Source organism: Emys orbicularis, chromosome 11, assembly GCF_028017835.1.
Source record: "Emys orbicularis isolate rEmyOrb1 chromosome 11, rEmyOrb1.hap1, whole genome shotgun sequence".
Taxonomy (NCBI): Eukaryota; Metazoa; Chordata; order Testudines; family Emydidae; genus Emys; species Emys orbicularis.
Window position 1 is genome coordinate 8,291,400 of NC_088693.1, and position 26,009 is coordinate 8,317,408.

General features: G+C 42.1%; 1 protein-coding gene across 1 annotated transcript in view; it reads left to right on the forward strand.

Annotated features, from left to right (window-relative positions):
• Positions 1–22,232, forward strand: part of LOC135885461 (band 4.1-like protein 5) — a 48,315-nt gene extending 26,083 nt beyond the window's left edge. Inside the window, exons 7-17 of the mRNA XM_065413177.1 lie at positions 806–858; positions 3,570–3,690; positions 4,206–4,293; positions 4,944–5,032; positions 6,249–6,318; positions 7,966–8,135; positions 9,805–9,911; positions 10,702–10,729; positions 16,211–16,253; positions 17,525–17,640; positions 21,783–22,232. Coding sequence (XP_065269249.1) covers positions 806–858; positions 3,570–3,690; positions 4,206–4,293; positions 4,944–5,032; positions 6,249–6,318; positions 7,966–8,135; positions 9,805–9,911; positions 10,702–10,729; positions 16,211–16,253; positions 17,525–17,640; positions 21,783–21,966 — 1,069 coding nt within the window. The 3' untranslated portion in view covers positions 21,967–22,232. The remainder of the gene's footprint in view (positions 1–805; positions 859–3,569; positions 3,691–4,205; positions 4,294–4,943; positions 5,033–6,248; positions 6,319–7,965; positions 8,136–9,804; positions 9,912–10,701; positions 10,730–16,210; positions 16,254–17,524; positions 17,641–21,782) is intronic.
• Positions 22,233–26,009: the final 3,777 nt, after the last annotated feature.

Genomic DNA, 26,009 nt, shown 5'->3' on the forward strand with positions numbered 1-26,009 from the left:
TTTACACCTGTTTTATACTCCTGGGGGAATTGACAAAGACAATGGAAACAATTCACTAAGCAGGCATGCCACTACATTCTGCTCTGCCTGAGGGGACAGAGCCTGCCCCATGCCTACCTCCTCAGATACACCCTGAAGCCCTGCCACTCCACACGGAGTGTGCTGCAATAGTGAGCAAGAGGGACAGTGTGTGTGTGTGTGTGTGTCTCTCGCTCTCTCTCACTTGCACGACTGCCCAGCCCCCCCGCCCCTCCAGCGGTGATTTACATCTCTACCAGCTTCTCCGGGCACCCGAGCCAACCTGCCTCTGCTGCCGGGGAGGGGGCGCATGACCGCTCTTGCAGCTTCCCTTTGCTTTCCTATCAGAAGTCATTTTTCTGCGGGGAAGCAAAGAAATCTGCAGGGGGACATGAATTCTGCGCACACGCAGTGACGCACAGTTCTCCCAGGAGTATAGTATGTGTGCTGCATTGAGTCTCTCAGGCAATTACAATGTGTTTAACATGAGATTTAACAACACAGTTTCTTTGGAAAACTAGGAAACCCAGCATTCAGTTTGATGAGAATATATTTTTCTCTTGATACCTTCTGTGTGTATGCAAATGTGTATTCTTGGAGTGCTGGCTCAAAGAGTCAAATTAGAGTAGCCTGGATATTATAGTGCTTATCTCGAGCATCAATTTACCAAAGATCCGACATTCACTGGAACCGCATCTCCTCAGCTCTCAAATGCTTGAGTGTTGTCTCATCTTTGCAAACACAGTCACTCAAAGGTTTATCTAATGAGCCATTTTTCCTGTGGCAGGTTGGAATGCCCGTTTGACACAGCAGTCCAGTTGGCAGCTTATACCTTACAAGGTGAGTGGGGTGGGGGAAATGACTGTGTAGACTTTTCCTTGTAGTCTTGCTCCCTCCTCTCTCTGCCACTGTGGTGCAAGGATAAGCATCTTGCCCAGGGCTCGATAATCCTAAAGTGGCAAAATCTTACTTTCCTTGCCTGTTAATTTGTCAGCATATATTACAAAGTGCTTTGCCACATCAGGGAAGGGTGCAAGGAGCTTCTGAAGAAACCATTTCCTTGGCTAAAATGTAATTGGCACCAAGCACTTTGCAGAATGCAATATGAACTGTACGTGTTAGTTTTTATTTTCCACTAAAACTTTCTTTCCTCAGACGTGTAAGTGTGTCCACTTTCAGACTAGCAGTTCACAGTGCACTCTGCTTGAACTACCCTTGTACAGGAACAGGGCTGTCCCTCTGGTGTCTCAGTGCAGTCACTTCCTGAGGTTCTATCCTTGGTCTGATAGAATCACACACCAAACTACAATGGGTCCAAACAGGGGGGTTGTTTACACACACATTGCACTGGTTTAACCAACGCTGTGATGTTGCACCAGTCTAGTTAAACCAGTGCAGTTTTGTGTATGGACACTCCATGTTCGTTTATACTTGGATCATATTGGTTTAGCTCACGCCAGCCTCGCTACATTGGTACAACTTCTATGTGGACCAGGCCGCTGTCTGCTTCCTTCCACTTGCACTTGAGTTGACAGTTCTAGGGTGGATGGGATCCACACAGAAATGGAAAGCTATAGTTTTTGTTTGTTTTTATTGGTGCAAAGGGAATTGTGCAAGGAATTCTTTTCAGTTATGTGATCTGTGTTTAATGTACCAAACCCCGCTCTGGAAAAATGTCCCGCTCTATATACTCCAGATACCTTATAAAAACCTATTTGGCACCGTTATTCTTGCTGGGTTTCATAAACAAGACTAAGTCAATCACTGAAATCTTTTATTCTCCTAGGTATTTTATAAAACATCTGCTCCGCTCAAGTATGAATAGTGCTGTAGAATCTACAGTGTAGATCAGCGGTTCTCAAAATGTGGGTCAGGACCCCAAAGTGGGTTGCGACCCTGTTTTAATGGGGTCAACAGGGCTGGCATTAGACTGGCTGGAGCCCGGGGCCAAAGCTGAAGCCCGAGCCTCACTGCCCAGGGCCAAAGCATGAGCCCCACCACCCAGGGCTCAGGCTTTGGCTTCAGCCCTGGGCAGCAGGGCTCAGGTTGCAGGCCCCCTGCCCGGGGATGAAGCCCTTGGGCTTTGGCTTTGGCTCCCTGCCCAGGGCAGTGGGGCTTGGGCGGGCTCAGGGTTCGGTCTCCCCTCCTGGGGTCGTGTAGTAATTTTTGTTGTCAGAAGGGGGTTGCGGTGCAATGAAGTTTGAGAACCCCTGGTACAGATAGATAATCAGAACCAGTAGTTAAGGTAGGGAGTGCATTGCAGAGAAACCTGTTGCTTTTCCCTTTAGATTAAACAGTTTTTGAATGCATCCATTCTGAGAGATACTGGCATTGATAAATGCCTTTGATCTAATAGTGCAGTAGATCAAGTGTTTAGAAACACAGGGTGAACTTAATAGGTCATATATCCTATTCTTAAATATTGGCATTTCCTTTCTACTTTCAGATCTGTTCTTAATTCCACAGTGAGTTCTCTAGCAGTGCTTTAATCTTACTGCCTGGCTGAAAGCTGAGCAGATTTTATTTAAATCATCTGGAACCTAAGCAGGCTTTGACAACATTCCTTTCAACAGAGGCAGGTGGCATAGTGGGAGTAAATTACTGTAGATCTACAGACTTCCTCTGGGTCAAAGTATTTTTTTAAAGTATATGAAAAGGCTGTGTAAAGGTATTGTGTTCAGAACTCCAAGAAATAAATGTGTGTATAGTAAATACAACAAAATATTTAATTAACTCAATTTTTGCACCTTTCAGATATTTTATATATTTAATTGACTTTTCCATTTTTTTTCCAAAAAGTTTTTCCCTTTATTTTTGCACAAAAAACTTGTACTTTTCAAGCAGGTCAGTTTCTTGCTTGCACTTTTGACCAGAACTTGGGGGCCCAAAATTAGGTTCCTGATTCTCAGAGGTGAGTGAAGCACCAGCTACTCCCTTGAAGTCATTGGAGGCGGTGACTGCTTAGCCCCTCTGAAAATGAGACCACGTTAATTTAGGTTTCTAATTACAGATATAATCACTCTTCTTTAGGCAACTATGTTTGGAAAAGGTTGGCCTTTAAGTGTTAGCAGCCGTGGAAAAAGGAGCCAGTTTTCTGATGTTGCGCAGCCATTGTGACACTAGGGTGCTTACACTGATGGAAAGAGGAAAAATAGTTTCTCTCCCCTACTCTTGCCTTTGCACCCCTAAGTTATTTTTTTGCAGAGAGATCTGTAGTCATAGCTGGTTGAAAAATGGAAAAACCGTTTTGGGGGAAATTTTGAAACTCCTTTTTACAAGATTGAAAATGGGTCCATTTTCTTGAAAGTTTTACCTTTTTTTCCTCCTTTTTTGTGTGTGTGTAAGTCAACAATTTTTACTGAAATATTGCTTGGTAACTATTTAAACAATAAATATGGGGGATAGGGAGTGGGAGACGTTTTGAGTCTCAAACACTTAACAAAGTAAACAAATCATGGTAGACACTTCAGCTCATGCTAGTTCTTGTTATTGCCCTTGAGCTAGGATTTATCTTGAATGGAATGTCACTTCACTGAGTTCTTTCTTTGTAGCTGAACTTGGAGACTATGATCCTGCTGAACATGTTCCTGACCTGGTGTCTGAGTTCAGGTTTATGCCCACTCAAACTGAAGAGCTGGAACTGGCCATTTTTGAGAAGTGGAAGGAATACAGGTACTGTAGCTCCTGATCCATGCTTGCCAAATCAACTTTCTGACTCTTCCATGGGTAAAGCATATGCAAATGATACAATGGGGATGATGCTGACATTTCTGTGTGGTCTTTCACCCAGATGTAATCTTAATGTGATTCCATCATAGAACATAAGAAACCAAATCTAACAATTCTTGGTTGAGAATGTAACGTGAAAACCGATATTTTTACATGTCTGCCTCTTCAATGCAGGGTGAAATTCCACTCCTGTCCATGAATGGTAAAATTCCATAATTTCAGTGAAATCATTAATTTGTCTAATGCTTTGCTTTTTGAAACAATCAGCGTTTCAGATTAAAATTTGCAACGGTGGCCTTGGTGCTCATGTAAAGTTTGAGAGGGAGCCAGCAGTGTTTGCTTTTCGCAGACTCACAAACATCAGTTTTTCCCCTCTTTCTCCCTCCATATGCTAGTTTTTCTTTTCATTGCTCGTAATTTTACAGGATTCTGTTTAACTTCAAACAAATTTATTTCAGGGGGCAAACGCCAGCCCAAGCTGAAACTAACTATTTGAACAAAGCTAAGTGGCTGGAAATGTATGGGGTGGACATGCACATAGTCAAGGTAAGGGTGATGACCTCTTTGGAAATGGTTTTTCTTGCAGACCAAATGTTCCAAGTGTTGTGCAAAGCTAAAAGTGCTGTATAGGAAAACAAATGAGATTAAGGTAATAATATGGTGCTTTTCTAAACTGTATAGCACTTAGGCTGATTATGCGCAATCACTTGGCACGAACTAATTTGTGTGTGCTTCTGGAGGCTGTAATTTTAATCTATCTATGTTTATATTGTGTTTTAAATATGTAATAGGTGCTGCAGATTTCAGTCAGCCTGAAACCTATGTGAAAATCATAGTAAATTAAATCAAAATTGGACTGGGATTTAATCTGGTATCAATTCACAGTTGTCTATAGAGAGACTAAATAGATTGTAAAGGAAGAAGGGTAGAGAATAACACAAGGAGGTTCTTTAGCCCATAAGCATATAAAGAAACCCTTTCTTCTCCTTCCCTCTTTATCCTGATCTCTAAAGAGTTGTGGAGTAGAATAAGCTATGTAGGAGGCTTTGTAGAGTTTTGTTATTGTAATAAAATAACAAATAGTATTTAACCTTAACACTGAAGGAAGGGATACATTGCCCATTGGAATGATTTATACATACATGGGATCCTACACGTGGAACTCAACACAACCTGTTTTGGTCTGTGATACTTAGGCGAGGGACGGCAATGATTACAGCCTTGGACTGACCCCGACGGGAGTTCTGGTCTTTGAAGGTGACACCAAGATTGGTCTGTTTTTCTGGTGAGATGGTTAATTGAAAGACTTAAAACTGTGCATTGTAGAATACCTAACTCTTTTACACTAGCCAAGAATCCTTGAACATCACAGTGTCTGAGACCATTAGTCAATATTAGTAATCTGCAAAATACTCCATAGCTCAAAATTATGTTGTTTTTTTTAATGTCCAAAATGTTATCTTCCTTGGTTAGTGTCCTTGACAAATATGTGAGTGGGTTTGGGGTGTTTTCATCTCTCTCCCGTATGTCAGTGCTAAATATATACACAATGAAACCCCTCCAGCATCACTAATAATATCAAGTATGCCTTCCCAGGTTGTCAGACTGCTTTATTGGATTAATTGTATGTGTGTTTAGTACTGGATATGTGGGAGAGAGGGGAAAGCGTTCAACCAGTCAAGTTGGCATCTTGGCAAAATGTTTTCTTTTTCGGGAGGAGGTGTGGGTATTGGAATCCTTTGAGTGCAAAACATCCTCCAGGTGGTTTCTCCCTTTTTGGAAATGACCCCTTTCTGCCCCACATGTACCACAGAAAAGGGTTCAGGCCTAGATAAAAGCACATAACCATATAGTGTGGTAAAGAGTGTGAAAATGCTTACCAACACCTGCAGTTCCATTCTGCAGGCTTTTGTTGGGGTAACACCAGTTTGTTGGAGGTATTTGGAGCAGTTCCTTAGGACTTGTACAGTTGCATATGGTTGAAAAGCGGGCGGAAAGATGGGGAACCCACTTTCAGATTTGGGTCTAGGCTTAAGCAAGGCTTAAGGGTCCAAAGTTGTTTTCCCTGGTTTCTGGTTCCTATTTCTCATGCTTATTCCCGTGCTGGTTGGGTACGGGCAGGAGGGTGATCAGGCAAGTTTGTTTGACTGGATCCAATCTAATTGTATAAAACACCGTTTGCCTTAATTATCATCTCCCTGCCCAGAAACAATAGACTGTACTGATGTCATCTAAAAATCCATTTTAAGACTCCCTATAGAAGCTTCATCTTTTTAAAAGTTGCTATAGTTTTTGAAATCTCCTCAATTCATAACTTCTTAATGACAAAGTCTTAAACCACCGGCTAATACACACCTCACTGGGACGTTTATTGTAGGATCTCAGTCTGTTTATATCAGTTTTTAAAATGGGTGAGTTCTAGAGCAGAACAGTGAATATGACTCTTTTGTATGGACCAACAAAGATGTGTTTACACATTTCTATTCTTCTTCATCTGACAGGCCAAAGATAACCAGACTGGACTTCAAGAAGAACAAATTAACACTAGTTGTTGTTGAAGACGATGAGCAGGTAGTTAAAATTTGCTGTTAGCTCTTTTAGCTGCTGTGTAACTAAGATTCACGGGCTCTAGTTAGTTACTCCTGCACTCATTTCACACTTAAGTTTGCAGGAGTAACATGGCAGCATAGGAGTGTTTTTAGTTGTGACTTCTTGGGGGTGGTGAGTTTACATGTAAAAGAAATTTAGCAGTGTGTCTGATTTGCTTTTCAGCTTTTAAAAGGGCAATGCCTTGCTTAACTAGTATGGGCCAGAGAATTTGGAAAGAGCAGGTGTACTTTGGTGTGTTGTGTAAGAAAGCTAATAAAGGTAGGTAGTGTAAATGCCACGCAGTTGGAACTCATTCCTTAAACAGATGCCAGGAATGCCCCCAGAAGGAGAAATTGCTCTGACTTGAGCAGATTATAAAAAAGTGAGGATTGGTAACACATGGAGGTGGATCTGATTTGGAACAAGAACCAGGAAGTCAGCCACAGAGAGAAGTACCTTTATGTTGTAATATTCCCATCAGTCCACAAGTTGTTCTGAGCTTGGCCTCCTAGGGTATGTCCACACAAGGATAAAAAACCCACGGCAGGCCTGGGTCAGCTGACTCAGGCTTGCAGGGCTAAAAATCGCTGTGTACACGTTCAGGCTTAGGCCTGAGCTCTGGGATCCTGTGAGGATGAAGGGTCCTAGAGCTCAGGCTCCAACCTGAGCCCAAATGTCTATATAGTGATTTTTAGCCCTGCAGCCCAAGCCCCATGAGCCCAAGTCATGACCTAGGCTAGGTGCAGCCATGCTGTGGGTCTCTTATCCCTGTGTAACATTTTTCATCCATCTTGCATACAAAACAGTTTATTGTAGGATCTCTTTTGCGTGCAAAGTTGCCAACATACATTTTAATACACAGTTTCAATGTCACTGCCCCACAACCACATACTCTAATGCAGGGGTAGGCAACCTATGGTGGCACACGAGTTGATTTTTCAGTGGCACTCACACTGGCCACCGGTCCGGGGGTGCTCTGCATTTTAATTTAATTTTTAAATGAAGCTTCTTAAACATTTAAAAAAATCTTATTTACTTTACATACAACGATAGTTTAGTTATATATTATAGACTTACGGAAAGAAACCTAAAAACGTTAAAATGTATTACTGGCACGCGAAACCTTAAATTAGAGTGAATAAATGAAGACTCGGCACACCACTTCTGAAAGGTTGCCGACCCCTGCTCTAATGTGTATATGTTTTGGGCAGGCCAGGTTGGACAGTGACCCTTTTAAGATGCCTCATGTGTAGTGAATTCATTGTTTAGTTACAGTGCTATTTGCTAACTTGTCAAAAGCAAATCTTAGCTGATGTTGGTGATGCCCTGATGTGTTGCTCCTAGCATAGAGCTGTCCTGGCACTAAAAAGTATATTTAATCGTAAATTTATTCCATGAAAAAGAAATGGCCAAATCCAGTTGTTCCTAGAGTTAAAAATACTGAATATTCTCTCTAGCAATTGCACTTGTATTTGGAGTATTTCATCTATTTATTCTCAGGCAGAGATGAAGGGGGGGAGATTTTTCACCACAGATGAATATAAATTTTATTGAGCATTCATTAAATTGTGGGGAACTCTGACTCACTCGAGGCTGTTTGAAATCATGGTGTGTTTTATGTGCTTTAAGGGGAAGGAGCAGGAGCACACTTTTGTGTTTAGGCTGGATCACCCCAAAGCCTGCAAACACTTGTGGAAGTGTGCAGTGGAACATCATGCTTTCTTCCGCCTAAGGGGACCCGTCCAAAAAGGCTCAAGCCGATCAAGCTTCATTCGGCTGGGATCACGGTTCAGATACAGGTCAGAGTCATTTCTCATTCACTGTGTCTCTTCTATCCCCATTTCCAGTCCCTTGGGTAATGCACAAGTGAGAAAAGTGGTATCCAGTTTCCATAGTGTACAGAAGATTGAATGTCACAAACTGCATTTAGATAAATTATTTAAATTAGGCTGTTAAACTGGCCAAAATAATGCACAATCTTTATTAAACAACCCTTTCCAGATTTGCTAACTGAACTTAGGCTTTTTCTGATCTGTGCAGTAAAATGTACTGGGGCAGTTTCCCAAAGTCAACAGGTTGTCCTGTTTCTTACTTGCAGTATATTATACCTGTGCTCTGTAGACTATCCTGGCTTCCCATTTACTTCCAGGTACAGTTCAAGTGGTTGATTTTGATTCATGAAGCCGTGTGATTTTGGTTCTGGTTGAGAGTCCACTTCGTGTCCCATATGGTGCATGTAACTGACACACTGTAGACTTACACATTTCATGGCAGAGCAAGGCTTTTGACTCTGGAATTCATATTATTTGTGTTGAGGCAGTGCCCAGAAAGCCCAATTGAGATCTGGGCCCCACTGGTTCAGACACTGCATAAGCATATAACGAGGCCTCGTCTTTGTCCCAAAGAGCACACTGTACAGGGTCTTTTTACCTATGGGGTGGATTTGCTAGGGGGGAGGCAGGTTTAGTTTCCTCTGTTTGGGATTTTTTTTTTTTTTTTAGTTCTCTTTATTGGGTCCTGGGTCAATTAAGCTATTATCATTTCGCTTTATTGATCATGTGAAGTCCATCTGCGTACGCATTGTGATAAGTGCGTTGTGTTAATTGAAAAATATAATAAACATTATCACCATTTGTAAAGGGTATGAGGGTCACTTTAAGGACATTGTCAAATAGAAGTAAGTAATTTACTTGCCCATCTCTGGAAAGCATAATCTGCAGTTTGGGCAGAACCCCTAGAAAATGTAATAGGGCTATTAAGGATGTGAATTTAGGGCATGTTGAAAACATTGGCTTGTCCGCTCCGGAGAATGAAGTGACTTACATTCACAGAACAGGTAAAGTACAAGCAGCGACAATGCAAACTCACCACGTGCTACCTTGCTAGAGCATACAGGTGGTTCAGCTGCTCCCCAATCCTTGGCCTGTCTGCTAAGCAAAGGAGCTGGAGATGGAGGCCCTGTATCACAAGCCCATGAGCCCTCAGGTTCCTCTCTAAGTAGGAAGACCGGTCTCGAGAAAACAGCATAGGATTGGGAGTCAGAGCATCAAAGTTCTAATTTCTAGCTCTATTATAGTCTTTCTATATGACTCTGGCTGAGTCTCTTGGGCTCTGATTTTTCCAAGATGTGCACACAGTTACCGTGATTGCGTGTTTAAAATGACTGTGTGTACCTTGAGGAATCTAACCCTGAAGGAATTATTGCTTCAGTTTCCCCTGCTGCAAATGGGGATAATACCTCCCTCAGCAGGGGATGAGACTAAAATGTTTGCAAAGTTCTTGAGTCCTTCTGATGAAAGGCACAATAGAAGTGTAAAGTTATTTATGTCTCTGCAAGTTAGGACTGCTGAGCCATAAAGCAAACGCCTACAAGTAAGCCAGACAAGGTATTTTGTCCTTATGCCTATATTCTGCCTTTGTAAACAAGTGCTTTGTCCCATCATTGTGTACCTTAACTTGCACTTTTAGTGGGAAAACAGAATACCAGACAACCAAGACCAACAAAGCTAGAAGATCAGCATCCTTTGAAAGGAGGCCCAGCAAGCGATATTCAAGGAGAACACTACAAATGAAAGGTAAACTGTGACCACACATTGTGGGCAGCACAGGCCACAATGAGATTGATAGAGTAACATCTTGTGCTGATTCTAGACAGGAGTTCTTGTGTGGACGTTTCTCCTCATCTTGGATGATGATTTTTACAATGATCCATCTTTCCTTTGAGTCATTGCTCTTGGGACATATTTGCAACACAGCATGCTTAACAAACTGGATGACTTCAAGTTGTCTTTGACGTTTTGTGAGGTTACCTAACAGCTAAGTCACCTGTGACTACTGTAAGATGTTTATATAGAAAAATAATTGGTCTAATAAGTAAAGAATTAACCAATATTTGAGCATGATCCCTCACTGAATCCCTTTGCGGTCTGTCTGTACTTTGTGTATTAGCTTAAAACTCCCCATCCTTGCAAGACCCTGAACAACTCTTTCCCTGCTTGCATCTCAGCCATTGTCCCACCTTGTGACCTACATGCTGCCAGTTTTTCTTGCCTTGATATTCCCTTTGTCTCCTTCTCTCACTCTTGCTTATGCCTGGAATGACCTTCATGTCTGCTTTCAGATCCCTTCATAAATCCTAGTCTCCAGTGTAAAAATGTGTTTGTCATGCTTCATACGTATTTGTTTTGCAGCTCCTTATTTGTCTTTACTCTAGTCTTTTCCAGTGTTTGTTTAATTTAGGTTGTAAGCTCTTTGGGGAAGAGATCTTATTTTTAAGTGTCATGGATATTTATGGTGCTATATAAATACTAACAGAATGAATGCAAATTAAATTTGTAATCAATCTTGTCTGGATTTTTTTTGCAGCAAACGTTGCTAAACTTGAAGAAACAAGGTAGGAGACATTCTGCTACTTAATTTCCTTTCTGTTCAGTCTGTATTTAGTCATGTGTGTATATGGAGGCAGGTTACAAGGTTAGTTCAAATCTAAAGGAGCACTGTTCATTTAGCTTTTAAGACCAGAATGGACCATTTGATCATCTAGCCTGACCTCCTGAATAACACAGGCCACAGTGAAAGTTGCTTTTTCAGTTTGGGTAGGTCCTTCCTATTTTTCAGTGGAGAGCTGCTGGTTTTAGGTGATGCTGTCTCATTGGAGGATATTGCCAAGCATGCGTCCTAGCAGGCAAAAATACTTTTGAATTCTGGGGTAGTGGGTTTATGACTAACTCCAGCCCACACTTGCTTTCAAGTGTTGGTGAGGAGGATAGCAGGATTTTTCTGTTGTGCCCTGTGAGAGAGTCAAGCAGGCAGGAATAAGAGGATTTCTTCTTGCTGACGTCTATCTAGTATGATGATGTGATTGAAATACAAAGCTTGTGGAATTCAGGAGTGGGGAGGAATACTGTAGAACTAGACACTTCCACTAAAATTATTCTCTTCATTTTTACACTTATGCCTTGACCTGTAATAATAATCAGAAGGGAGAGTGCCCAACATTTTAGGAGTGAGGCTGTAATTTTCTTCTGCATTTGTACAGCACCTAGCCCAGTGGAATCCTAGTCAGTGTCTGAGACTCCTAAGTACTACTGCAATACAAATAATAAGTAATGTTCTTCAGTTCACAATTCTCTTTCTACACCTTAGAAATCAACCCTTTTACTTATTTCACATTCCTCCTCTTCCTTCTTGAAAGAGGTCTTCCAGGATTGTATTATCATTATAGTAGTAATGTGCATCTCTAAAGCTCATACCACTGTAGTATCTATGCTTTTTCACATAAATGTTCACATCCACAAGGAACCGCGCTCTCTTTTTCAGCCCTCAGATTCTGGTAACTTGTAGAGTCATATTCCAAATGCAGTTGGGGCAACCCCCTCAATGCCTACCCAAAGGAGTTGTGAAATGTACACCAAAAGTGGTAAGCCTTGGACTCCACTGGTTCTCACCTCTCTCCCTTGCATCTCCAAGACCTAGCATAGAAGGCCCTCCCATTAAGGGCCTGTATGTTGCTCTCTGTCAGCCAGAAAGGGTCACAAGGAAAGCCAAGGTGTAGGTTTTGTTCACGATGGTTTCTCACCTTTATTCAGTTTCCAGAGTCTCTATCCCGCCCCTTGGTTGAAGGACCCATCTTTCTCCGCTTGTAAGAGCTCTGTTCCATTTTGTCTGTCTAGTGATGAATGCCAAAGATGGCTTCTGTCTGCTTATATCTACTTTGTTTCAAGAGGCAGGATGGCTTTATGCTGTTTTTCCTTTCCTGTGGACTTTCCACCTCCCTGTATGTAAGTAGGGCTTCCACTGTTTTGATTCCACCATGCTGAATTTACGTAGGAGACAGGTGAATAGCTGCTTTCTCTCCTGTCTGGGAGGGAACCTGTATGGCCACAGACAGTAAAGCATAATATCGTTAAGTATCTGTATTTCCTTATATTATAATAATACATACATTTCACAACAATATTAATTACCAGTGTAATTAGATTCCAGAAAAGACCTCCCTCTATACACTTTTATAATATTGTAATATTGTATACAATCAGTTGAGGTTCAGCACCCCACCCCCTCCCCCCATGTTTGTACACCAATAAGTCTTTGAAATGGATTTTTCTGAGGGTTACGCTCAAAGTAAAGTTTAGTCAGGCTGTGAGGAAGCTGACCTGGAGTCTAGTGGTGAAGGAAGCTCCATACTCTTTCTTCCCCCACTTGTTAGCTTGATAGCTTTTTTTTTACCTAATATGTAAAAAAACAGACCTTCATTGTCTTTGCCTGAGGATCGGGCTGGTCAGAGAATCAAATACTCATTCCTTTGTCTAAGGAGACCTGGTTACCAGCTCCCTCTGATATGCCCAATTTAAATACACTTTAGTCATAATTCCAGCATGCAGCCATAATTCTTAATACAAACCATGTACATACATTATGCAAGAATATAAATGATCAGTGAGTTATTAGTTTTCAGATGATACCTTACAAGGCATATTTTTGTACAAAGATCAGTACACTAGTGTGTAGAGTGTGAATACTGGGGTTCTTAAGGTCACATGTGCTTATAAATACAAGGTAACCCACTCAAACACTCCAGTGTACTTGCACTCCACTGCCCATGGTACATAGGCCTGGATATTTTCCAATGTGAGGCTGGCAGATCGTTCTTCTCCCACAGTGCCTCCTGTATAATGACATTCCATAGGGGCTTCATCTATTTCCAGAGCCAAAATCATATTCCTTTCGAGGCTGACTAGATTATTATAACAAGTTATTGGCTCTTCCTCCGTGACCCAAGGGGGAATTAAGTTTGTTTAGCTCATTGAATTTAATGTTTCAGAGTAGCTGCAACGGCCTCGTTTTTCTTTGATTTGTTTCTTCCTGTTCCTTAACATTCTCCCCTCCTTTTCAGTTGGGTTTTCATTTAGTAACTCCATGTGAATCCAGCTCATTAGGTGGAGCTAGCATGGGGACTGAGGGGTAGAGCAGAGAAGAGAAACCAAGGTGAATGCTGTCACTTCCCTGGCCTGTCTGATTGCCACCCATTAACTGGCGCCAAAGAAAGCAGATTGAAAATCCCCTTGTTGAAGTATGACATAAGATTTAAAAACATCATAAAATCCTCAGTATGTTGTTTTGTTGTGGGCTGTTTTTTATTCTCGGCCATTCAGTAATCACTGATGCTGAGGGATATTTGATCTGGCAATTTCTGTGGGTAGAGGCAGATGAAATTTAAAAGAGGTAAAAATGCAAATGCATACTGTGGCAGGGAAGCTAAAAGAAAACAGGGTGGAGGTAAGATTGGGAGAGCGGAAAGAGTTTTTAAGGTGAATTTGTGTTGGAGAAAGGATAGGCAGTGTTTTGAGTAAACTATAGTTTACAGTAAGGAGGAGGATTTTTTTGAGGTGAGACTTGAATGGTATGAAGGATGAGCCTACACCAGTGGTTCTCAACCAGCGGGACACGTACCCCGGGGAATATGCAGAGGTCATCCAGGGGGTACGTCAACTCATCTAGATCAGTGTTTCTCAACCTGGGAGTTGCTGGATGGGCTTTGGGCAGGGAGGTCGCAAGTCCAGGGCTGGCATTAGCGGGTGGCAAGTAGGGCAACTGTCTCGGGCCCCACGCCACAGGGGGCCCCCCAAAGCTAAGTTACATGCTTGAGCCCCGAGCAGTGTGGCTCCGGCTCCTGACTCCTGAAAGGGGTATAGTAGTCAGGAAAGGTTGAGAACCACGGCCCTACACAGATAGGCCACTGCTAGCGAGAGAATGAGATCCCTTCTCCATTCAAGATATTCAGAGTAATAGCAACTGAGGACCAGATTGGAGGAAGTGAGTGGGTAGATATGAAGTCACAGAGAGCGGGTTAAGTGTAGCCATACTTAGGCAAGGAAGCTGATAGATTCCACAGAGCAAGGTTGTTTTTGCTCCATCTTCATAGATAGAGGGTTGTAGTAATAGTTGGTTAAGGGGCTGAGCCTCTGGGTTCTCTCCCTTAGTATGGTTCTGGGCAAGTCTCTTCACTATTCTGTGCATCATTTTTCCCCATGTGTAAAATGAGGTTAATACTGACCTACCTCCCAGTGATGTTGGGTGTTCGAAAGCTTAATTATAAGTCTGTAAAGTGTTTTGAAATCCGCTGATGGGATGGTAGATGTGTAGCTTATTTATTAGTGCTAATAATTGCTCTTCACATTTTGTCAGTGTGCCATTTTACTTGAATCTCATGTTCAAACCAGCCTGGGTGCAGGAAGAGGAGCTCAATACAATTTCCCCGCCTGCCTGTGCTGAAGGCTTTAGTTTCCCTGATACTCATCTTGGTGTTGTGTCATGGCACATTCACCCCCAGAGCAATCAGTGCTGTTTCTGAAACTGCACACTCAAGCATCACTAATTAAAATGCATCATGAAAGATGCATGTTGTTCCTTTCTTTTGTATTAACTCATCGGTGAGGAATGTGTTGATTGTACAAGCATTCCTCAGTATTTTTTTTAAAGGTGCAGTATTCTGTGCTTGTAATGCCACTCTGCACTTCTCCCTCAGTGCAGAGATCGTGGTAAGAGAACAGCCAGAGTGCAGCTTGTGTGATCTTGGTTGGTGTTATACCTAAAAGGCTATTCAAGTAAAAGGACTTCAACAATATAGAAACCAGTTTACTCAGCAGGTTGACTGACAGGATGGTTACTCTATGCAAATGATACCAATTGTTCCAGGCCAGAAGCAACTGGGGCATTTATTGAATTAATAGAATCTGGTTGAAACTCTTTTTTAAATGAGAGATTGGAAAAGAAGCTTTTTTAGACCAAGTCTTAGCATTTTTGGTTAAGAATCACAATGGCATGAATGTGTGTTGTTGTGGTGTTTTTCCCTTCCATGTCTTTCTGCCCCACGCCCAGCATGTGAGGAAACCCTATCTGAGACTGAGCCCTGAATTCCTTCAGCATCCCCTCCCCTAAACCCTTTATTACAGCTGCCATCCATCTAGTGAAGAAGGCAGGAGGCAAACACATTTGGATTTCCACTTCTAAATGGATTGGACTCAGTGTTACCATCTCCCAGGATATATTTTTTTTTCTTATAGCGCCAGCTCTTGGAGTCATGTGAATACATGAGAATCTCAGCTTTCATTTAAATATAAAAAGTTTCTATCCCTTATAATTGTGGAGAAGACCTTAAAAATGTGAAGTGTGCGCACTCTACATACTCAGATATTCGAAGACAAATAAAAAGAATCCCAAATGTATTTTTTTAACTCATGAATTTTTTGGTGGCCTGACTCATTATTTTTGAGTATCTGACTAGGGCTAGCAATATTCTGGGCTTCTGGGGAGAGTAGCCTTGTAATATACAATGTGAACGGTTGCTTTAGAACCTTCCTTCTGAGCAACTTCATGAGACTTCAGATAATAGCAGTTATTTAATCTCAGCCATTTTTGTCCAAAGTTAATTATACAATGAGCATATAACAGTAATGAATAGGGAAGGTATTTTTGCCATCTGTCTTATAAAATCTGGCTCTGTATATGCAAAAATTGCATTAAGTGTTAAAGGCATGCCTTAGTGTTGTCCTCGCCTCAAGGAGATTTCATATAATCCAACTAGACATCATGCAATGGGAAGGGAAAAAGTGAGACAGGATATAGTGAAACTCCAGCCTTAACAAATTGGGAGTCTGCTAGCCCTGCTCTCATTGGCCTGAGGTTGCTGACCACAAGCGTAAGGTTTTTAACTTCATTTGGATAGTGATTTTTAGATTAAATGGGGGTAGAAAGACCTCTAGTAAATGGGCATTCTACTTGAAATCTATCTGATTTTGGTCCCCCACAATATTTATAAACACATATCTTGATCCCTGAAAGATTCTGATTTTAAATTTTTCTTGCTTTTCAGCATTCCGAACAATGTCTTGCATCAAAATAATGGATCACAACAAGTAAGGCAACCTCTAAGTCATTCATTTCTGAGAGTGTTTCCCTAAACACTAAAGCTTCATTGGCCTTCACGGGTTTCAAGAGTTGGGGCCTTATGCTAAGCTTTTTAAATGCAGTGGCTTCCTTTGACTCTGACTCTAGATTCTAGAGTTACACATTAAACTAGACTCTTATTTCAGCTACTAAGTGACAAGTGGGATCATTGGTTAACTTGGCATGGAGGATTTTAGCTAACTATCTGGAGAGGGAGATTCCCCACCCCCTCCAACATGTAAACATATTAAATTATGCATAAATTGTTTAGCTGTGTATGATCTTTGAGTACTATAGTAACCCGCAAAACTGTACTAATGCTCTGAATGTTAAACTGCACACAAAGGAGAAGGGCAGAGCCTGCTGGCAGTTTTGCTTCCATCTCTTGCTAGTGTTCTGGGCTACTGCTCTGGTATTTTTGAAGGGACATGTACTTCTGCTACATCAAGGATAAATTACTGGCAAAATCTAAATTTTTTTGTGTTTTTAATAAAAGTTTTGATGCACTCATCCCCTCAGCATCTGTGCATGGTAGGTGCTTTGTGTCACTGAAAACAACCATTACCAAAACATAACCACCTCCCTCCAGAGTTATTAGAATGATACACCAGAGGGGTCAGGTTCCAGAGGCATGGACTCTTCGATTGGAATGCCCTGCCACCCATTCTGGAGTATGTTAGCTGAAGGGGCAGACAGTAAGTGCAACAGAGCAGATCACCACAGATAGATCACCCCCTGGTGGTGTCCTCCTAGGATTAAAAGTATAATCCCTTCAGCCACATCTGGAAGCAAACAGATGTGCTGGTGCTCTGTGTTCATAACCACTTACTCTACTTGAAAGGTGAGCTGCTTTATTCAGCACCAGTTGATGCTTCCGGATGCTATTCAGGGGTACATGAATTGCAGTAATCTAGCTTTTAGGTTACAAAGTTGTAGATCACTGTTGCAGAGCTAGTCACAGAGGGGGAACAGTTGCTGCATCCAGGTCAAACCATGAATGAAAAAGGGCGCTGCAGCTGTTACCTGCAAATCCAAGAGCAGCGCTGTATCCAGTATGACCCTGGTACTGTTACCAGCACTTGAAAAGTGGGACATTCATCTCCAATGGGGGGAAGTATCTATGGGAGAAGTCTTGTCAAGCCTCATGTTTGGGCAGGAGGAGGAGTTGTGTTTTTCCATGTGTCATTGTCATGCAGTAAAGTGTTTAAGATGACTTGCTTGTTTTTGTTTTGTTTCCCAGAGCTGGAATGCAAAGCCGACCCTGCCTGTCAAAATGACAGTTCCATCTGGCCCAGTCTTAGTGGAAATAGAAAACCTTCCTAGGAGCCCTGGAGCCAGCCAGCAAGACATGAAATGGTGCGTTCTCCAGACCCTTCCTAGTTTTTCTTTGATTGAAAAGGAAAGGTCATTTGCTTATGTACAGTCCAAATGCCTTTCTTTTTATAGTTAATCTGCTGTTAAACTACTTGTATTGTCTTTTTGAGGAGAATAAATTGTGAGTCAGGTTAGTGGTGATAAAGCTGGATCAGTGCTTTGAGACCAGGCAGGGAGTGCTGCAGAGGCAACCTGCTCAGCTTCTGAGGGAATCTTTGCTGCTATTCCTATGGAGGAATCTGCTGCAGCATTTTCTAGCTCTGGTGGGAGTTGTTCCACCCTCTACAGCCAACATAGTCTCTGTAACCCAGTGCCTGGAGGCATGCAGCCCAGGAGCAGAGACTTGTCCTGTTAGATCCTGGGGAAAACGTGCCAATCGTAAATCAAGTTTTCTGGATGTCTCCCAGCAATCTTATGCAATGGGTAAACTGATTCTACAGTGCAAAGAGAGGAGGAGTTTGTTTGGGGAAACTGAAATGGTTGAAGGATAAGAGCTTGATTTCATTTAATAAAATGTCTGCTCTTGGTACTCCAGCATTTGGGTGAGATTGAGAGAGTAGCTCTTAGTCTTTTAACCCATTGTATCCTCTAGCATGGGTTGTGACTTCAAAGGGGGATGCAGTAATCTCAGAAGTGGAGCTCTGATTTGTTAGGCTTTGAGGAGCAGCTGTGATGGGATGCAATGGATTTAAAGCTCTTATCCTAAGCGGTTTCAATCCTCAAAAGAAAAGGTCCTCCATTTGGCTAGAATCTGATTCTCTTTTGCTTGTACGTCTCTTAAAGACAAAACTATGTAAATATGGTTAATACCGGACAGTAATGGTGTAAAGAAATGCATTATACAAATCTAACTAATTACATATTAAGTGGGTTTTTTTTAAATATACTGGATCTTGGATTTAAAGAGGGAGAGTAATTCTGCTCTGCATCTGCTGCATTGAAATTCTGCTGCAAAACATTTGATGAAATGGTGCTTTCTCTTTTTCTTTTGCCCATGATTTGCCTAGTATCTGAAATCTCTGGGTTGTCTGTGGTGATCTCGTTGATCGGTCGATTCCTTCCCTGGTGGTGGTGGTGGGTGAAAGGTGGTTGTATCTTTATTCTTTCAGCCTTCTCAGTATGATTTTGTTTTGTATTTACTCAGTCTAACTGCAAGGTGCTTGCTAGAATCTGGTAACGTCGTTGTTCGGAACATTTGACTCCAGCTCCAAACGGCTCTACATAGGTGTTTTATGGTGGTAGCAATACTGTTATGTAGCAGTAATAAGGTTTCTGTTCTACATTAAAGTTCCATTACTTCTGTCCAGAAGCTGAGAGAACTTACAGGCCCATCTGTGGCAGTTTTGATCCCAGTGTGCCTGGCTTGGGATTAAGAGCCTGAACCTGTGTTGCTGACAGACCTTGTCAGGAAATCTAGGCTTCTTTGCTAGATTCAGCTGCAGAAGGAAGTTTGTCTGTAGAAGAGGGTGGCTGAATATAAAATTTATCTGTGTTACCTAATGTAACATACCCCAGAAAACATCCATTCCTACTTGACACAGTTTTAATATATTCACTCAGAAGAAAATAAAACTTTCTCTGTGTTTATAAAAAATATTGTAGTAACTCATGGAGCCAGTTTTCTTTCTGGTAATGTGGTTTTAACATGGTTTGCTAGCAGCTGTTCTGCCTGCTGTGGTAAGGGATGAATCTAGCCTTAAAATGGGGAAATAAAGAACAGTTTGGAGCTGTGTTGTCAACTGTGTGTGCTGCATTCAAGTTTCACAGGCTGGAAATGGGGTTAGGTGGACGCATTGCCGGAACGTATGTGTCTATTTGGAGGGCTGTAACTTACATGACTTGATATCTTAGTGTCTTGTTGCAGCTAATGGGTTTTTTCCTAAACTGCCCTCTGCCTTTATTTGGCCTATTTCCGCATGAATTGGCTTTGGCTTCTGTCACAGAAAAACAGTCCTCCTTTTTGAAAGATAATGTCCATGGATAGCTGAAAACACTGAAATATTTCAGGGTTTTTTTTTTATAGCGGTGGTTGGGGTGAAGGGATTAGGGTTAAGGATCTAACCTGTCAATTTCTGGGTATTGTTCCTTGCAGATATCTCTACTGGCTACATTACAGCCCTTCCTTTAATTTAAAACTGGAATGCTGCAGGTGTCATCAAAAATGATAAGCCAGATCATAAGAAGGATTTTCAGTCTTTTTGTTCTCTGATTTTGAAATCCTCTGCTCCATTGTTTAAATTCCTCAGTACAGAAGAGGTTTCTCCACCTTTTGGCCAGACAAATGAAAATGTAACCATCAAACAAAGTGAGGTATTAGCTGCAAAACTGGAGGTCCCCAAACACAAACAGCATCTTTCTGGCTTTGTGCTAGACTAAAAGAGTTGCTTCTGGGATAAAATAGGGGAAGAAGCAATAGCAGGTTAGCAAGTCTATTTCCGTGTCAGGGAGCAGGCAGACGTCTTACTACCTCCTACTGTAAGCAGCTTTTAATTTGGTTTCTTAAATTATGAAAATTAGGGAATAACTTACAAACAAACCATTTGATGGCTGTTTTAACTTTTGGACCTCATATGCCATTTCTTCACAATATGAATTGCCAAGAACAAAATTCTGAGCAACTATGGGTGAACGTCATGCAAATCTTCTCTCCTTTCTAAAGGAGGACTGTCTAATCATTTACCCCTGTTGTGAATCCTGCATGTCTTTTCTGCTTCCCTGGCTAATGTGATCTTTTAGCTAATGTCCTGCCTGCTCAATTGTTTTGGTGTGGTTAAAAGTATTAAACTGAACTTACTGGGGCATGAGAACTGATGAAAAAGGAACACTTTGTAGCTGTAGCTGATGATCCACTGACTTGTTTATAGTTAAACTAAATGACTGACTCTAAAATTACCCTATTTAAAGGAGGATATTTTAGGAATTTGCTCCCTTGAATAGCTTAGAGAGAGAGCTTGTTTTTTTGTGAGCGTGTCTTACTGAAGTGTACTTCAGCCTCACGCAAACCATTCTAATGCAGGGTTCCGAGTCGGATAGAGAAACAGCTGGAGCAGTCGCTACATGTTGGCTCATTTTTTCCATCTTGAGGCTTCTTATAAGCAAACGCTTAAAAATTCTAAAATCAATTCATGCAGGTGTCTGTTTCAGTGGAGCAAGTTAATTATCCCAAGGCCTTGTTGCTTCCCGTATAAGAATTACTTGGCACTTGCATAAATATATTAATGTCAGGACAGTGCTTTATACATAAATCGTGCTGTATCCTGTTAGTCTTCCTAACCCCTTGAGGACTTTATTCCCAGTGTGGAATGCATTCGCACTGGTTATGTATAGTCACTTTTGTATTACTACATTTTTCAAACAAATTGGAAAACAAGGTCTTGGTCTTTTCCTAAAATAATCCACCTCCAATCATATTCTCATATTCAAGGTAATCAAGTACAGCTATGATCAGGTTCTTCAGTAATGTCTAGTTCTTTAGTGAATTCTGCTAATGAAATGTGAGAGATGTGCTGTAGTGATCCCCCTCTTTGACTATAATGCTTGTTTTTATGATGTCCTCTTTCCTCCTTTTCCCCTCTTTTCATTTCCCTTGAGAACCTGCCTTCTTTGGTAGCTTTGAACCTTGCTATTGCATGTAGTAGCTTGTTTCCACTGTGCATTGAGACATGTCATTCAAATCCTTTAATGCTGCTAAACATGTAAAGCACTCTACGTCAAGGAGGTGTATTCCTTCATGTCTTTGCCTGTTTTCTCATCTGTAAAATGGGGATAACACTTAGCTTTGTAAAATGCTTTGGAATCTATAGATGAAAAGCACATTGTAAGTTACAAGCGTTACATACATGGGATGCCTTGACTTTCCGTTTTGAAGCTTTTGCAGAACTACATATACAATCTGGCAGCAGCAATGAAGGGGTTAATTTGACATTCCAGCTATTTTATTCTGTGTATATCCTTGCACACTTCCTTTATTAGGTGTTTGACATTCGACAATTTAGTTCTTCCTTATTACTCTTTTTTTCACATCATTCTTCCCTCCTTTCCTCTCACCTCCTACTGTCTTCCACCCCCTTCCCCTTCCGTTGCTAATTACTAACTGTGCCCCCTCCCAATCCCCAATGATCCAGGCCCTTTGATGCTGCTGACTGCCGTCAACGTGGTAGAAGTGTATGGAACGCATGGGCCCCACCCTCGACCCAGTCTGCGGATAGACACTACACTGATTTTGTCCATGAGCGCAATGTGAAGAATGCAGGAGTTCATAGTGATGCCATTGGTTATGCTGTCCAAACTACCATGACCGATCTATGAGACATTGGCCTTTTTGGAGCTTGAGGCTGTTCTGTAACACCGTCTGGAACGTTACCTTTTCTGAGTTGTCTCTAAGATAAGGACAATGGACCCAGAGCTGATTAGGAAAACCCAGACCTTGTGCCAAGGCCCCTGCATATGGTGCTGTTGTATTGAATCTTTTAAAGAAAAAATAGCCTATACACTACTAGTCTGTTACCCCAGGTATTCTTGTACTGAAAAGAGTATGTGTATCTTTTTAATTGTGTTAAGATTTTTCTTAACGATTAAAGGATTTTAGCTGGTTGTAACTCTGAGGACCCCTGCAGGAGTTTGCATCTGTAACAAAGTTGGGTATTGCACCTGTGGTATTAAGTGTGATTTCAGGAATCAAACTAAATCAGAGGACCATCATTGTGCCCTTCCTCTTGCACCATAATGGTTTGTTTAAAAAAGCATGGGAGAAATGGGTGACTTACAGTTCAAGCACTCCAAGTCTGTTGGTAACAAGTTCTGTAGTTATTTTACTTTAAAATGTTCCTTGGAAATTAAATGAAATTATTTTATTTAAAAAAAACAAATCAGAGCCCCTGAAAAGGTAGAGTCCAGAGTTGAATTGGAGGGGGGGACGGGACAGGGAGAGTATATTTTTTTGAAGGATGTCTTAATTGCTTGTATAGGAAAACCATGTTTATCCCCGGTTTTCACTGTAGGGAAGGTTTTAAGGCTTTTGCTATTAGTGGAACAGCTCAGTCCATATCTATATGTACACTTAAGAACAGCTCAGTTCTTAATACACTGAACCATAGGCTTGATTCTATGCCTGTTGTCAGTGTCCTCCTAGCAACACTCCACCCCAGGTTGGATAAACACTATTACTGCTACTCCAGAAAACAGTTTGCCATGAGTTTTTTAGCTCCCTAGTGTTTTGGTTATTGTTACTAAAATAACTGGTATGAAGCAATAGTTTGGAAAATGCTCTAACTTTGGGAAAATACCATTTTAGTCTCTGTAATTGTCAGGGTGAGTTTACCTCATAAACGGAAACATTTTGAACAGTCTGAAGTAAGAGACGTGCACGTATGTGAGGGAGAGAGAGTGAGAGAAAGATCTTAGGCTTGGTCTACACACAGACTTACGTCGGTATAACCGAGTCACTCAGAGGTGTGAAAAATCCACAGCCCTGAGAGATGCAGTTGTACCGATTGAAATCCTGATGTAGACAGCAATGTGTCAACGGGAGTGCTGCTCCTGTCGACAGAGCTACTGCCTCTTGGGGAAGTGGAGTACCTATGCTGACGGGAGACTCTCTCCCGTTGGTGTAGGTTATGTCTTCATTACGCGCTGCAGCGCTCTACGTGTAAACTTGCTCCACATTCATAGTCGTCAATACAATATACTATCACGTTGGATCACAGATTTTCTTTCCTTATTTGGCCATTGTCTCTACCCACGGGTCTGCTACACCCCTCTCACCTGATTTAGGAATAGGATCTATGGGCTCTGAAGGTCATGCCATACAAACATCTTTGGTGTAAAGGGAGTTTGCCAAACTACAGGGTCTATAGATGCCTCTCTGTTCTCCAACCTGCCAAAAGAGGACATTTCCCCCTTAAAAATGGCAATGGACCTTCTGTTGTTTGTGGTCTTGCAATTAGGAAATACACTTCTTAAAAAAGTCACTTACTGACATCTGAACCAATAACCGAGTTCACTGGCTTAGTGAGAATCTTGAGCCTGCTCTAACTTCGTTGGTTTTATAGCCAGATGCTGCTGCAGTTTGGAGTCTCAGAATTCACACTAGAACAAGGGCGGGCAAACTTTTTGGCCTGAGGGCCGCATCGGGTTTCGTAAATTGTATGGAAGGCCGGTTAGGGGAGGGAGATGTGGCCCCACCTCCTATCTGCCCCCCTCCCCGGGACTTCTACCCCATCCAATCCCTCTGTTCCCTGATGGCCCCTGACCCCTGCCCCATCCACACACCTCCACTCCCTGTCTCCTGACTGCCCCCGGAAACCCTGCCCCTGACTGTCCTCTGCCGCCCCATCCAACCCCCCCTCCTCCCTGGCTGCCCCCCGTAACCCGTGCCCCCATTCAACCCCCCTGTTTCCTCCTGGACCACCATCCACACCCTCGCTCCCTGACCACCACCCCAAACTCCCCTGCCCTCTATCCAACCTCCCCCCCCGGCTCCCTGCCTCCTTACCGCGCTGCCTGGAGCATCAGTGGTTGGTGGCGCTACAACCACACCACCGCCGCTGCCACCACGCACCACAGAGACCGAGTCAGGCTGGGCTCTGCAGCTGCGCTGCCCCAGGAGCTCACAGCCCCGTGGCCCAGAGCATTGCGCTGGCGGCGGAGCGAGCAAGTTGAGGCTGTGGGCGAGGGGTAATAGTGGGGGAGGGGGAGGGGGCGAGCCGCCCGGGCCAGGAGCTCGGGGGCCAGGCAGGACGGTCCCGCGGGCCGTAGTTTGCCCACCCCTGCACTAGACCCTTTCAGATAATGATTTTAGCTTCAAGGGGGTGTGAATATTTCCAGAAAATCTATGGAGTGTATCCCAAACTCATCTGGGTTTACAGAACCATATGCATTATTAAATGTCTTTCCCTTCCCCCCCCCCCTTACCTGAAAACAATAATAGAATTATGTGTGACCTGCAGCCATGAGGACCTGATACTGCACCCTTTCTTCATGCACGTGGTCTCATTGACTCTATCCAGAGTCAGAGACCACTCGGGTATTTAAGAACTGACAGACTGGTCCCAGGCTTCGAATAAGTGTTACTGACCATCAAACTTAATCTTTTTCCAGGCTAAACTATAACTTCTCTAAAACATATATCAAAATGCAAAGCTGTGACACTGTTTCCTCTGTGCTTTTGTCCGGTCCTTGCTGCTGTGCTCCAGATGAGATGGAGCAGGCTGCCTGAAGACCACCCATTCTACCGAATGATCCATGGAGATGACTGTTGGCTCAAAGGCTACAATTCTTGTAGGGGAACTCTCTCAAGTTAGTTCTTGTAATGCTCTCTACCTCCTGTCCAAAACCAAATGGGAAAGTGGGTACAAAGGTCGTTTAAAAATTCTCCACCGTTCAGCTTTAAGAGTAGAAAGTGTCCGTGTTGCTGAACGTGTTTGATCAATATTGTTCTATGAATAATTTTCAAATTGCTAATTGCAAATTTAATCTGTTTTAAAAGGAACTTTTACCTTTAAAGTGTTTTGCACATGGAAGGTGCTAACAAAGTAGGTGTAGTGAGGGCATAATTGAAATTTCTCCATAGATATTTTGGCAGCAGTGTAGAAGGGGAGATAAAATCAGATTACTTATGAAATTTAAGTTTCCATTTACCATTGTATTAAAAAAAGGATAGGATTGCTGTGTATAAATGATCCATAAGGTGAGCAGAGGTGACTAGAGTAGCTTCAGACTCCTTTTAGTTAGTTTTATTTGTGCAGGCGTTTGATGGTAGTGGATAGTAGGTTCAGACGAAGGTTTTCTTACTAACGCAAATACTACTACTTTTCAGTGTTAGTTTCTGTATTTCAGAAGTACTAGAAGAACTTAAAAATGAAATCTATCATACCAAGCAGGTACAGCACTCTACCTACCAGCTAAATATTCCATGAGTGGGGGAGAGAGTGTTTTTGTGTGTATGTAATGGAATGGCATGGCAAAACATCCCACTTTTTAAAAGTATTTTTGGATCTTTGTCATAATGATAAATACTTATTTTATTAAAAAGTTCATAATGGCTTTATGCTTATTCTACTATGTTATCCAAGAGCCTGTGTTTAGCTCCAAGGTAAACATGTTGGTTGTTCAGTTTACTGCAGATACTGACTGAAATCCAGATGGCAGAGAGCACTCGGTGGAATGAAGAAATTAGCTACCTCTTCTAGTGGGCTGTGGTATAATGCACATTGGGTGGCTATTGTGTTACCGCCACACTATCATTAAAGCTTGGTTGGCATATTCATTAGATAAACCTTGGTGTGGAAGGACGGCTCAGCTCATTCAATTGTGAAAAGTCAACTCAGGCTAATGGTTATCCTGGAATGGAC